We start from the raw sequence: 13,060 nt of genomic DNA on the forward strand, positions 1-13,060 counted from the left end.
ACTCAAATTGGTTAAACAATATTAACTCACAAAAACAGAAAATAAAAGGCAGAACAAGGTCTACAGAAACAATGAACAGGGCCCAGCGATAAGTTTCTAAAGTTCATTCAGAAAAGGCCTTCTGGACTTGACAATTTTTCTTCCAGGCCACTCCTCTTCTGATACAACTGACTGGTTTATGAAGACCAGGAGGTAGATAAGGTCTGGTCCTGGTTTCAGTCCCCAGCATCCTCCTGGGCCTGCAGCACCTTCTTGTATGTGACCACATACGAAGATGCACTCAAGTCTTTTCCTTCAGTACGACTGGATCAAACCAGTCAGGTTCAATGAAATATGTAAGGAGCAAGCTTATCTTACAATTCTGCATTGCTGGTTTGAGGCAAACACCCCGCAGTGGCAGAGACCAAACCCAGGGCTTCAGAAATGGAAGCTCTTTGCTCACCTTCTAAGCTACATTCCTGCTCTGGTCTCACAGGTCTAATTAGAAAGGACTATGTTCTTGCTTTTAGTCTTGTAGAGGTTCACATTTTTATAAAATTGGAGAGGAAACATGAACACTTATACCCAATACTTCTATCACTCCAAAGAAAGAGATGACAAAAGTATAGTGAGTAATCTTAAAGACCACTGAAATGCATAACGTTTCTGAGAAAAATACAATACAATTACACTCATATTTAGTAGCACATTAAATCATTTATCCTAACAATTAAACTGTAGGATGACACTGCTTTGTCCTTTTCCCCTTTTGCTACAAGGACCTTAGCTTGTCACACCCATCAAGGTGCTCCTGAGTCACTCCCATTTCTTTGTTTATCTGTAACTACTTCTCTATGCTCTCTTCCCCAAACAGTTAATCAGCTTTTCCCCCTAATCAAACTGTTAATTTGTAAGATCAGACCTTTCTAGTACACTGAACTTATATTACAAGTTGATATTGCCTTTCTCCTCTCCTTATGTCATTTGAATAAGTTACTTTAAAGCAATGTTCTTTTTGTATAGACACAAGAAGACAATATTATGCTTTTGTAACTTGGGATTTAATTGGCCTCGAATATTATTCCCTCCCGGGCATCTGCTTTCTCGACTTAAGCCTCAGTTGCCCTCAGTTCCTAGCACCCCAAAAGCAGGGTCCTGACGAGGGACAGGATGGACCCAGGGCAAGTGGTGAGTTATGTACTACCCTGGCATCGAGATGGGCCTGGCTAAAGTGTCTAATGCTTAACTATAAATTAAGAGCTTGATTATGGACAAATGCTGTCATGATCATGGACAAAAGCTGTCATGATCCAAAAGTAACGACGAGACTAGAACCCTGCTAGGGATAGGAAAGGCTAATCTGGCCTGAGCACTGTAGTCTGAGATCGAGATGGCCCCAGGAGAGCAATTCTATACGCTTAATGCATTTCTTATTGTATCCGTACAAAATAATTAATATTATGGATGCTTCTTTGTTTGCTGAATGAGGAGAGGAGAAACACACTCATGGACTCCGCCCTTGGGTGGATGGTCCTGCTGAAGGAGAATCTGTCCTAAAAGCAGCATCCCCTGAGGGAAAGAACTTTACCTCTATTGATTGTGACCACACCTATGTGTAAGCCCCAACCCCTCATGCTGGGGGTATTTAACTAGGCTGGAAGAGTGGGTTGGGGAAAGATCCAGGGGGAGATCCGTAGCAGGGAGAGAAGTGGAGACGAGAATGGAATAAACGACAACTGATTGATCAACTGGCTTGGCCCTTGTTTCCTCCTCCGTCTGCCCCATGGCCAGGGCCGCTCTGGCTGGGTGAGCAGCCCAGGACCGTCCCCCTCGAACCCGGAGGTGACCCACAGGGAAAGCCATCTGGGCTCTCCCCCGGTCGCGCCCTGGCAGGTGTTTTTTACATTAAACTATTGTGCTAGACTGAAAATAAGAAGGTATTCCATATTCTACAACAGGCCCCAAACCCCTCCAGAAGAGGTAATCAGGAAGAGGCTCACCTTGAGGCATCTCTGGTGGCAGATAATGGGGCTCTTGAGCACTCACATGTACCCATTCAAAGTCATCATACAGGTCCTGGTGATAATCACAGGCCCCGGGGCCATCATCAAAAGTACAGCCACCTAAAAGCAGAAGAGGAAAAATGTTGTTATAGTATAAACAGAGTTGTTAAAATGCACAATAAACTGACAACAGATTGAAATATGTGACCCAACATTTGTAATTTCTTTGTTTTAGCTTGGTTGGGGTTGGGAGCCACACCCTGGTCTGTGCTCTGCTATGATTCCCAATACTGCTCTGGGGACAATATGCAAACGGGGATTAAACTACTGAATGTGGGTTGGCTACATGCAAAGCAAGTGCATCAATCCTGGTATCATCTCTCGGTCCGAGTGGGCCCTTATAATTTAAATAAAACAATATTATTATTTATCCTATTCTTATCAATTTTTTGTAAATTATAATTTCTATTTGGATAAGATACTATTTGAACATCAAAAAGAGGACCAAAGCACAAATTCTGAAGGATAACAAAGAAGAGAAGATGCAAATATAATGACGTATTTCTGAAATATATAAACTACCTAAAATCTGAATAGTAATAACTTTAGAGGAGACAAGAGTTCAATGACGGGTGAACAACAAAGAGTGAAAACATTTTCTCTGTAATGCAAGTTCAAAAAGGTGAGGTTGATACTTAAGTCATCGTGAAACTTACTTCTGAAAAGCACTTTGAAATAAACTCATAATAACAAGTGAAACAGACATCGTTTTATAGGTTTTAAAATGTTCGAGGTCAGTGATTTATTCCTCCACACTGCTACGATCATTTCTGTACAGTTTGGTGTAAAATGAAAAAGAAACTAAAGTATAAAATCTACCAGGTTAACTTACAATCAGGGCACCACTCTGACTTTATCTAATAACTTTTTCTCTTTTTTATAGTAGGATAGCTTTCCTCTTTAATTCAGCAATTTCCCAACTAAATTTTTAGTCAAAATATTATTGCAAAAGTACCCTGATAACTTTTACACTTACTTATCTATCAAATATACCCAAACTATTTACTTTATTCAAATCATGGGGAAAAGTTCTGGCCTGTATATACAGTCTTGAAAGAAAATGGATTAGAACTAATGAAAAGCCTACAGTAGACTTAATGAGAAAAACCAATAACCTGTCTTCTTTCAAGTACCTTATTTGTTTAGTTTCCATGGGGATCTTTAAGAAGAACCTCAGTGATTTCTCTGACCAAACAGCAGGCCAAGAGATGGTAAACTTCAGGTCTATAAATTCTTTTCTGTAAACACGGAATTCATTTTCTCAAACCATCGAAAGTTTGTCCAACATATGGGTCAAGGAGAGGGTTCGCAGGGCTGAAGTGCATGTTTGGCAGCACGCAGGGACCCTGGCTTGATCCCCAGAAACACTGAAAAGGGGAACAAACCCAAAACTCCACCACTGAGCAATGCTGAGTGTGCCGTGCAACAGTTTGCCCAACTGAATATAAATAATGGTCATCTTTGACAAACAACCATGACAGGAAAAGAAGACAAGAAGGGGGAGGGAGACAGATAGAAGAGTTGTGTATACAGTGCAGGTACACGATACACAAAACAACTTCTTTTATTTCCTTTCTTTCCCTTCTTCTTTCCTTCTTTTTATTTTTGAGTGGGAGGATCCCAAAGAGTGAAACTACAAGGACTACAAAACTGCCATATTAGCTCAGACTACATGAGGCAATGCCAGAAATTGAACTCAAGACATTAAAACCTTCTGGTTTTGTAAGACAGGCACTTAAGTGACTGAGCTATCCGAAGAGGGAAACCAACATTCTTTGTCAAGAGCAAAATATCCATAAGCTAGGTTTATGAACACACGAACTCTATAAAGGACCAAACTTAAGCATCAAGAAAGCTCAAAAGATTTTTCTTAATCAGCATAAAATGCTATCTTACTAAATGATCTCATGAAAAAATTGTGTACTTTTAATATAAAAGTTAATCAATAAAGAGGCTGCTAGGAAATGCATCTTTATATAACCAGGGAAAATTTTACTCAAAATATAATGTGATCACAACCCTAAAATGACTTTGTAGTTTGCACTGCCCGCCTTCAGTGTACCCAGTGGCCTCTAAATTACTGTGGGTGCAATTCATCTATAAATTGAAGCTATCGATAGAACCTACATTGGCTCATTTGATAGTCTTAATTGCTGTCCTTCATAGACACTGTTAATTTGACACTCCAGAATTCTGATTAGCAACAACAACTAGGAGTAGCTGTACAAAATAAGTGGGTCAACCCTGTTATTTGTTGCACATCATTGCCATTTTAGTCAAGAGTCTTGAAAAACGGTTACCACTCCACTTGAACGAGGTGATAAGGAAAAAGATTGAGGAGCATTTTTTTTAATTTTACAAATTAGTATAAGAACCATATTTCTATATTGGGGGTGCTGCTCAGCTAACACTGGCCTTTCATGTGTCAGACCCCAGCAACGAGAAAATAAACTACTTCAATTATCTATTTGCTGGAGTGATAGCACAGCGGTAAGGTGTTTGCCTTTCACGCAGCTGACCCGTGTTCGATTCCTCTGCCCCTCTCACAGAGCCTGGCAAGCTCCCCGTGGCATATTCGGTATGCCAAACACAGTAACAGTAACAGTCTCACTCTGCTGACCTTGAAAAGAGCCTCCAATCATTGGGAAAGATGAGTAAGGAGAGGCTGCTAAAGTCTCAGGGCTGGGACGAATGAAAACGTTACTGGCACCCAGTCAAGTAAATCGATGAACAATGGGATGACAATTGATACAGTGATGCAGTGATATACTCAAAACCATACACATGGTTTTGATTTTAAGACTTCCTTATATTACAACCTACTATAAAGCAAAATATCTAGGGCCAGGAAGACAGTAAATGAGCCATAGGCTATGTTTTTCATCCAGGAGCGCAAATTCTATCCCCAACAGCAAACAGTCCTCCAAGCACGATAGGGAGAGATCACTGAGCACTAAGCTGTGAATAATCCTCAGCACTATTGGGTATGCTTGGCTCAAAAGAACAAAATAAACAACAACAACAAAAAACCAACAACATAAATAAACGAATGCTAAATTCAAGAATCCTCATTTGTCAATACAAGTCTAACTTTTAAAAGTTCTGGATTAGGTTAGTGAGAGTGAAGCTGATGGAAATGACCGAGGCGCGGCAGCAGCTCTCAGTGCTCTGAACAGCGGATGGGGACATTACATTTCTGTGTGAGTGAATGTGGGTGTCCCCTGAGCGTCCTGTCTCAGGGAGAGCACCGGCCTGGAAGGGGACTCGCCAGCAGGCAGACTATGGCAGCTCTGCTGTGGGTAGCAGCAGAATTTAAATGTGTCTGAACAGGGCTCTTCAGCTGCAACTCAGCACCCTCGAGGCGCAGAAAGAGCACCCTGGGTTCCCACCATGGGCCCCGGTGATTCGGCCCCGGTGATTCGCCACCAAGAAGGCAGCCTCAACACCATTTTTTCCCTGGAGAACCCACACCGTTCGCAGCATATTATAAAGAAAAAACCTAGAGGAATGCCAGCTTTCTGGAGACACAGGATGGGGGTGCGTGCCCCCTGGCCAGGCTCTGCTGGGCAACAGCCCACCCAGAGTGCCCAGGCCATGAATGGTAGCAGCCCTAGCCCCAGTCCTGGTCTCTGCTGGGACAACTGCTGCTGTCACCATTAAGGTTCCAGGGGGTATGGTGTCACCACAGGTTAAAACGGATCCACGGGGCAAGTGCATCATCAGCCACTTGATGGTGCCTTCAGGCCTACTGATACCCCAAGAATGCCAATGTGCCTTTGGCCTAACTCCAACAACTCAGATCCAAGTTTCCCAAGAAATTAAATTGCTGCAAGTTAAGTATGTGGGAGCCATGCCCACAAACCACCTCCAGCTCAGCCAAACAAGCTCGTTTATCAGCCTTGCTTCAAAGACCTACCTATAAACAAATCTCTAAAGACATCAAAGGCAGCAGTTAATCTCAGTCACACACACACAAGACTGAACAAACAGACCAGGGTAAATGGAAGGGAGGTGGGTTAGCCCAGTGCCTGCCCAAACAGAGCCCCTGGCAACCACTTGCCCCCACAATTCAAAATCATAGCCAAGCCCCAGGCCAGACTACACCATCTCAGGACGGACTTCAGTGAGATATTAACCTGCTGAAAATTCAGGTATGTAGGTTTGTGACTGAAATCTTCAAGATTTCTCAGTCAGAATGGGCTACCACTCCCCACCTTCCTGTACATCTGGAAGCCCCAGCAGTCACGTCCACACACAAAAGCCAGCACCCAGTTCAAGAAAGCCACTTTAGCTATTCCTGATAAAAATATGAAACACCCTGAACAAATACAATGACCTCTTTGTACCTGTACTGTGAAACATAATGCACAAACTGAGAAAAAGAAAGGGGCAGGGTGGGGGGGCTGCACAAAGAGAAAGAGGGAGGAGGTGAAAAGAAATAGAGGCAAGTGGGTCGGAGGGGTGATAGGAGGGTGAGGGAAGGAAAATTGGGAACACTGATGACTGTAAGACTGAAACCCAATTATGAATAGCTTTGTGATGGTCTATCTCACCGTGATTCAATTTAAAAAAAAAAATTCTAAAACCAAAAATGTTCTGGATTAGATAGCAGAATCAAAGAAGGCAACATTGAAAGAAATTTACTTAGGCAGGAAAGAGAGGAAAAACATCTTATATTTAGCTGTTGTATTTGCTACAGGAGATAAGACTGCCATTAGTGGCAATACATCACATCAGAGAAACAGGGATTCCGAATTCTTTAACCTTTGGAGGAAAATTGCCTCTGAAGAGCCATTTCACAGATTGCTAATTCCTCTAGGTCAATCAATCAGCTAAGCGACACATCTATCACTGCAATAGTCAACTTCTGCTACGGCAAGTCACTTATGTCTTATGAGGCTTTGCAAGCTGTTCACCTGAAAATAAAAATCAGACTAATTTGTTCTTGACAGAATTTATTTCCATTCCTAAGCTATTCGCTAAAAAGACTGACAGTAAGAAATACTAGACATCACAAAAGAAAAATTCCCACTTCCCAAACTACCACTGTGCAAACATCCAACATTTAGAGAAATTCTTGAGGGTTTATTGGTTATTTAAACAAATGTTGATAGCTTGGTGAGAAAGCATGGAAACAGTCTTTCTGGAAAGACATGAAAGAATAAATACTAAACTCAAATCCTCTCCAAAGTCAGATTTTCACTAATAAATTCAGGCTTGGGCTAATTCAGAATAAGGTTGAACTGGGGAGCGAGGGGCAGGGAGGGGGAGTAACAGAAAAGTCAGTGGAGCCTCAAATAGTTCCGAATACTTTGCAAGTCATGTTCTTTTAAAATGGTATTTTGCTAGGTTCTCGAACACTGTTCCTTGAGAAGGATCTATGAGTCCTGATGTTTCTGACTAAATATCATGGCTTGTTATTACTTACATAAAACCATCTTCATTTAGCTAAAAATATAAATATTTCATCTTTGTTTTGAAACCTGGAATACACAGGCTGTAAAAAGGAAAGAGTCCTAGACAAAATGAGGAGAAATACAAGTTTGTATTGAAATGATGAGAAATACATAGGTTGTCTATGACTACTTTATAGGAAAAGAATGGTTCCCAGTTGCAAATTAGGGCACTCAATAGTAACTCACTCATAAAAGTTAATGCCAAACTGGACTGTTTTTTCTTCTATTAAGGACAAGGATATAAAATTGTATTCATTTTACAAGATATACAATACTAGATTAAACTAACTTTGAACTGTTACTTTTATCTCTATTGATCAGAAATAATACTATATGTGCAATGATAGACTCTTTAAAATTTACTTTAAAAAGTCAATACATTAATTATACACACACACACACACACACAACATCAAAAGAATTTTTAAAAGGGAACTTGTTCCTGAATACCTTAAACGTAATTCTATTTATAATCTGAGTCTATATAGTCTTTTTACAGAAAACCAAAAATAGTCTAAAAACTTGATTTTATTTTAAATGAAATTCACTGCCCCACTGAAATCAACTGGGATATCTGAATAGATTCTATTCTTTCAATTTTCTACTTCTGGGAGTACTGAAAGAAGAAAATAAAAATTGATACATGACAATCAATATTTTTGTAATATACATGTGCTCTGGGGATAAACAATGATTTTCTCAAATTTAATTAAATTCATAGTAAAGCAGTGTAGTGGTGAAGGCACAAAGAGAAGAAAAGAACCAATTCTTTTGAGAACTTACACATGAGAGTCACTGGTCAAAAAACATCCCTCTAGTCAATACCATAGAAAAACTCTTGAAGAAAAAATTATGAAAAAGATTTCCAAATATATTCTTAGAAAATATACTTCCAAATATTTCCGAATACATTTCCAAAAATGAAAAAGGCCATTTTAAGTTCAGTGGGAGAAATTATTTGCCTTAAATCCACTGTCACTGTATCACTATCATCCCATTGCTCATCGATTTGCTCAAGTGGGCACCAGTAACATCTCTAATGTGACATTTGTTGTTACTGTTTTTGGCATATCGAATGTAGCTTGCCAGGCTCAAAGAGGGCCAGAGGAATCGAACCCGGGTCAGCCGCGTGCAAGGCAAATGCCCTCCCTACCTGCTGTGTTATCACTCCAGCCCTGCCTTAAATCATATGTAAAAATATTACTTGTGCCTAGCTCCTTAATTTAAGGAAATCTGAGACAAATTTGTGAAAGCACTAGCCCATCACTTATCAATAGATACAAATTATCCTTAATGAAGATTCAATCAAACACACCCATAAAATATCTAATTGGTCAAACTAGAATTTCATTTCTAGCCAACAATATATATTAAATATATATAATCCAAGAGACTGTTTAACTTGTAAGAGCTTCTATTAAAACTGTCTATAATTCAAACCAAATGCTAAATTCCACTTGACTTAAATTTTTTCCTGCAATAAGACTAAATTAACCAGAGTGGAAATCTGGTTAACCAGTTTCACTCTTCTCCATCTTTGCAGAGATGCAATATTAAAAATTTAAACCTCCTAAATTCAATTAATAAGACTTGAGGATATGGAATTGGTACACCCCCCACTCAGGCGGTAGAAGAAAGATAGTTTCTAAATACAGCAGGGAGTAATGCCTAAGTACTCGCATAGCTATGCTAGCAATTTACTGCTTTGAGCTTCAATTTCCTCCCCCTAAAATTAGGATCATTATAACTACAGTATAATGTTATGAGAATTAGTGATAATGCAAGTAAAAGCTCCTAGCATAAAAGTTCCGTTAACACTTTTTCTTATGCTACATTTCTTTTCTGTTTATTCAGTAAATGTGCTATATATGCTATACATCTGCCGCCTGGTATGTATATTCAACTACTAAAGTCTAAATGAATGAAGGAAGACAAAACTCCAGAAAGACTATGATGCCTCTGATAAAGGCAATATTACTATAATACAATAGTCAGTTCTTCCTGAAAATTAATCAAATATGCCTTCACTTGGCAAAAGCATTTCTTTACATCAGGGGTCTGTGAAAGGTCACCTCATATATCTTTGCGGTTTGCCGTCTATACCAATTTGGTTGCAAACATACAACTCTGTAGTAAGAAAAGTAGCCTCAGAGAAACCTAATTAGTGGTCATGGCCATATTCAAATAAAATATATACAAAAACAGGTGGCAAACAGGTTTTAACCTGTGAGCAAAACTTCATCCATCCCCGTCTGAGATTGTTCTGATGTAAAGACTGCTGAAAATTGTAGGTAATACGCATTTTGGTTAAAAGTTTACAACCAAGTATCGGCTTTCTGCATCTCCTCCACATGACTCAATTTTCTTTCTCCTGAATCAAGATAAGTAGCAATTGGCCACAGCAAGAAAATTAAAGTAGAATTGTAGTCTGAATGATAGCACTGCATCTGAAACCAAATCAGAATGCCTGGCTGAAAAGAGGCAGTCAGATGTTGGAATGTGAGAATATGAGAGAGCTAAAGACATTACAAGGTCGTGAAGTCTGGATTGCAAACTTTTAGGAGCAAAACGAAAATCTATTTTACATCATAAAACAACATATGGACACACACCGCATGCAGAAATTTATAGGGCCTGTTTCTGTGTGCACATGCATATGTGTGTACACGCAGCTACATTTATCCAATCCTTTGGTATTTTCTACTGGGGTCAGTAGTCCGACTTCACTGAAACAAAATGGAGAAGCTGTATGAATCAGAGAAGTAGCTATGAAAAGAAAATCAGACAGCAAACATCTTTCTCCAATACTTGTATGCACATGTCCATCATGTGAGGAACTCTGGAGATAGGTATGAGCCAATCCAATCCCGACATCATAATTTTCATGTCTCGGGCAACATGGTGAATTCCAAAAATAACTCTTTGGGACTCAAGCTTCCCTGACAATGTATATATGACTTCCTCCAACTTCACCAATAAATTAATAAAGGTTTAGGCTTCAAATATCCACTAATATGATCCACAGTTGAAAAGAAGTTCATTAAAAATGTAAAAGAAACATATTTTTTAAAAATTTCTCACAAAAGGCTAGAGATATAGTATAGTGGGCAGGGCATTTGCCTTGCATGCAGCCAATCTATGATCAATCTTCAGTACCACATATGATGTCCAAGCACTTACAGGAGTGATCTGAGCGCAGAGCAAAGAGTAAGTAAGCCTTTAGCAGAGCTGGGTGTGGCTCCAATCCCCTGCAAAGAAGGGAGAAGGGAGAAGGGAAAAGGGAAGAAAGAAGCAGGAGAAGGAGGAGAGAGGAAGAGAAGGAGGAGCAGGAGGAGGAGGAGGGGGAGACGGAGGGGGAGGAGGACGGTGGGGCTGGAGGAGGAGGGAGGGGGAGGAGGAGGAGGAGGAGGAAGAGAAGAAGGAGGAGGAGGCAGAGGAGGAGGACCACAAAAAAAAAAAATGGGGGGGTCACTCTCCAGCTAAGGAAGACTTACTCCTGGTCTGCACTCAGGGATCATTCCTTGCAATGCTTAAGTGGATCATATCAGGTACAGGGAACTGAACCATGGTCAGCTGTATTCCAGCACCTTACCTACTGTACAATCCTTTTGCACCCCCCTCCCAAAATTTTAGTTGCTCACGCAGAACAAGAAATTATCAGAGGTGAAATATGAACCCAATAATTATGGGTTTATTACCCTCAACTGAAACACTAAATATCTCCTTAAAATTCAGAGGGATTTGACATTTTCAGAATCATCTAATGCAGCTCCTCCCGCTTATGGGCGAAATCCCAAACTGTTAACATGGGCAGCATTACTCATCACCCAAAATGAGGGCATGATGGTGGTCAGATAAACACTAGAGTAAACTTTAAACCATCACACATCAAACTTGACTACACAGATAATAATAGCGAGTCTTTATTAGATAGAACTCTAAAACCTTAGTTGATCAGAAATATCAGGGAAAACAAAAATAACTGTTAAAAAAAAAAGGTGACTCTAATACTTCACAAATATTTTAAGTGACTTGGTTCTGACCATTTCTGCAGTGCCCACTCTAGCAGCCCAGGATAGGAAACTAGGTGTGTTTCCAAATATGATTAATGTATTTAGGCTTTTTTATCCTTTCATATATTCTAGTAAATTTTCATCCTTTTGGTTTTCTTTTTGGATTTACTGTTAGATTACCCAATCTAGAGAAACTCACTGAACAAAGAAATAGAGAGTAATGTAGTGAAAAATAAAATTCTGAACTGAAGCCATATTTACATTTTGGCAAAATTGGAAACCACCCAACCTCACATTTAAGCATTTCTTTGTTTTGTTTTCTTTCTCATAAAGGGACTCCTGGTGCGCTCGCCTTCACCCATAGCAGGCACATTCTGGCCTATTTCCACGGTTCTTCCTAACTCAGTCCAAGCATGATGGGTGACAGATCGTTTTTCATTTCTAAAGGAGGTCTGTGAAATGCTGAAGCCACCATGTGAAATAAAATTCCACAACCCGATCACTTCCCCGAAATGGCAAACATCTGCTCTGAGACAAAAGATTTGAAATTTTCTATTAGGTTACCTAGGCAAGAAATGTTAAATACACTAGTTGGATGTATTTTAAGATTTTGTCTGACCAGACTGAGAAACAGTTCAAGGAAATAACGGTCAACTAATCTAGGTATGGGAACTAAACTGTATCTTGGAAGTCTGAAAACAATTGGGCTGGACAGATAATACAGTGAGTGGGGTGTATGCCTTGCATGTGACCAAAATGAGTTCAATCCCTGTGTCCCACGTGGCCCCCAATAGCCCTCCAGGGCTCATTCCTAAGTGCAGAGCCACAGGTTAACCCTGTACATCATAGGGTGTGACCCCAAAACAAAACAAACAAAAAATATTGTTTTACTTTAACATGAAGCATCTTTCCTATCAACAAGTTTCTACACCTGTATAATAGAAAATGAATGAGCCAAAGACAAGTTTTTTTAAATGTTTTTTTTTTTTTTGCTTTTTTTGGGTCACACACTTTTTTTTTTTGGATGCACTGGGGTTACTCCTGGCTCTGCACTCAGGAATCACTCCTGGCGGTGCTCAGGGGACCATATAGGATGCTGGGAATCAAACCCAGGTCGACTGCGTGCAAGGCAAACGCCCTACCCGCTGTGCTATCACTCCAGCCCCCTAAAATGGTTTTAAAATGCATTCTTCAGAGTAAAGACTGAGATTGTTTCTGACATCTTCTTTATTAAGAAAAAGACAGTGTGTTACAACCATTTCAATCAGATCATATGTATTGATGTTGGATTTGTAAACCAATTTTTCTTACTCTACACATCAATTAATCAAGGCCAGTTTGGTTTTCTAGCAGATTCACAACAAAGCATGAACACAAATTAAAGACAATGGTCATGCTAATATTAAATGATAGCAGAACTTTGTTTTCTAGAACTTAAGTGCTCTCTCTCTTAATGTAAGTAAGAATTCTGAACTCTGGCTTTGGTATTTACTCTCCCCTTTGAAGAGTCCATTTCTGACCTAGTCAGTGCTGCAGCCTAAACCACAGT

At 39.8% G+C, this 13,060-nt stretch overlaps 1 protein-coding gene across 13 annotated transcripts in view; it reads right to left on the minus strand.

The window, feature by feature from the left end:
- Window positions 1-13,060, minus strand: part of PTPRK (protein tyrosine phosphatase receptor type K) — a 564,747-nt gene that overhangs the window by 415,760 nt on the left and 135,927 nt on the right. For all 13 annotated transcript variants that reach the window (XM_055135020.1, XM_055135009.1, XM_055135012.1 and 10 more), the window contains exon 2: window positions 1,980-2,102. In XM_055135020.1, coding sequence (XP_054990995.1) covers window positions 1,980-2,102 — 123 coding nt within the window. The remainder of the gene's footprint in view (window positions 1-1,979; window positions 2,103-13,060) is intronic.

This window comes from Sorex araneus, chromosome 4 (assembly GCF_027595985.1).
Source record: "Sorex araneus isolate mSorAra2 chromosome 4, mSorAra2.pri, whole genome shotgun sequence".
NCBI lineage: Eukaryota > Metazoa > Chordata > Mammalia > Eulipotyphla > Soricidae > Sorex > Sorex araneus.